At 42.4% G+C, this 561-nt stretch overlaps 1 protein-coding gene across 1 annotated transcript in view; it reads left to right on the top strand.

Moving 5' to 3' along the window:
* The window catches only part of LOC116672596 (dynein regulatory complex subunit 7), a 28,309-nt gene that overhangs the window by 24,863 nt on the left and 2,885 nt on the right, over positions 1–561 (top strand). The window contains exon 10 of the mRNA XM_032504513.1: positions 111–221. Coding sequence (XP_032360404.1) covers positions 111–221 — 111 coding nt within the window. The remainder of the gene's footprint in view (positions 1–110; positions 222–561) is intronic.

The following is a 561-nucleotide window of genomic DNA, read 5'->3' as shown; positions in this document are numbered from 1 at the left end:
CCTTTGTCAAACATTTCCCAGTTAACTACCCTGAAAGGTTCTGTGATACTTAGAGTTTGTAGAACATTGTGCTGTTGCTACTCGAGTTAAGGACCTTAATGTGTGAGCAGGTGAGAGACATTGTGGCCTGCAGAGAACAGGAAGAGAGAGATGTTCAGCTTGAGTTCTCCCCATGGACAACAACCGGAGCTGCCATGGCCCGCGGACAGAGACAGGAAATGGTGGGAACCACACACACACACACACACGCACACACACACACACACACACAAAACTACACACATGTTGTGCTTGTTTCAGATTCCCAATTTCATTGGTATTATGTGGATGACTGTTTCCCTACCTACCACTTTACCATACCCTACTAAACTATGCTTACCTACCTACCAGTGGTGGAATGTAACTAAGTACATTTACTCAGGTACCTTTGAGGTGCTTTATTTTCCTTTTTCTGCTACTTTACTATTCTACTTTGACTATTGTCCTACCCACTAAACATTTCAATATATAAATTACTAGGGATGAGCGAGTACAGCATTATCTGTATCTGTATCTGTTTAC

This window comes from Etheostoma spectabile, chromosome 22 (assembly GCF_008692095.1).
Source record: "Etheostoma spectabile isolate EspeVRDwgs_2016 chromosome 22, UIUC_Espe_1.0, whole genome shotgun sequence".
NCBI lineage: Eukaryota > Metazoa > Chordata > Actinopteri > Perciformes > Percidae > Etheostoma > Etheostoma spectabile.
The sequence above is the reverse complement of the archived record's forward strand: the minus strand, read 5'-3'. Positions and strand labels throughout refer to the sequence as shown.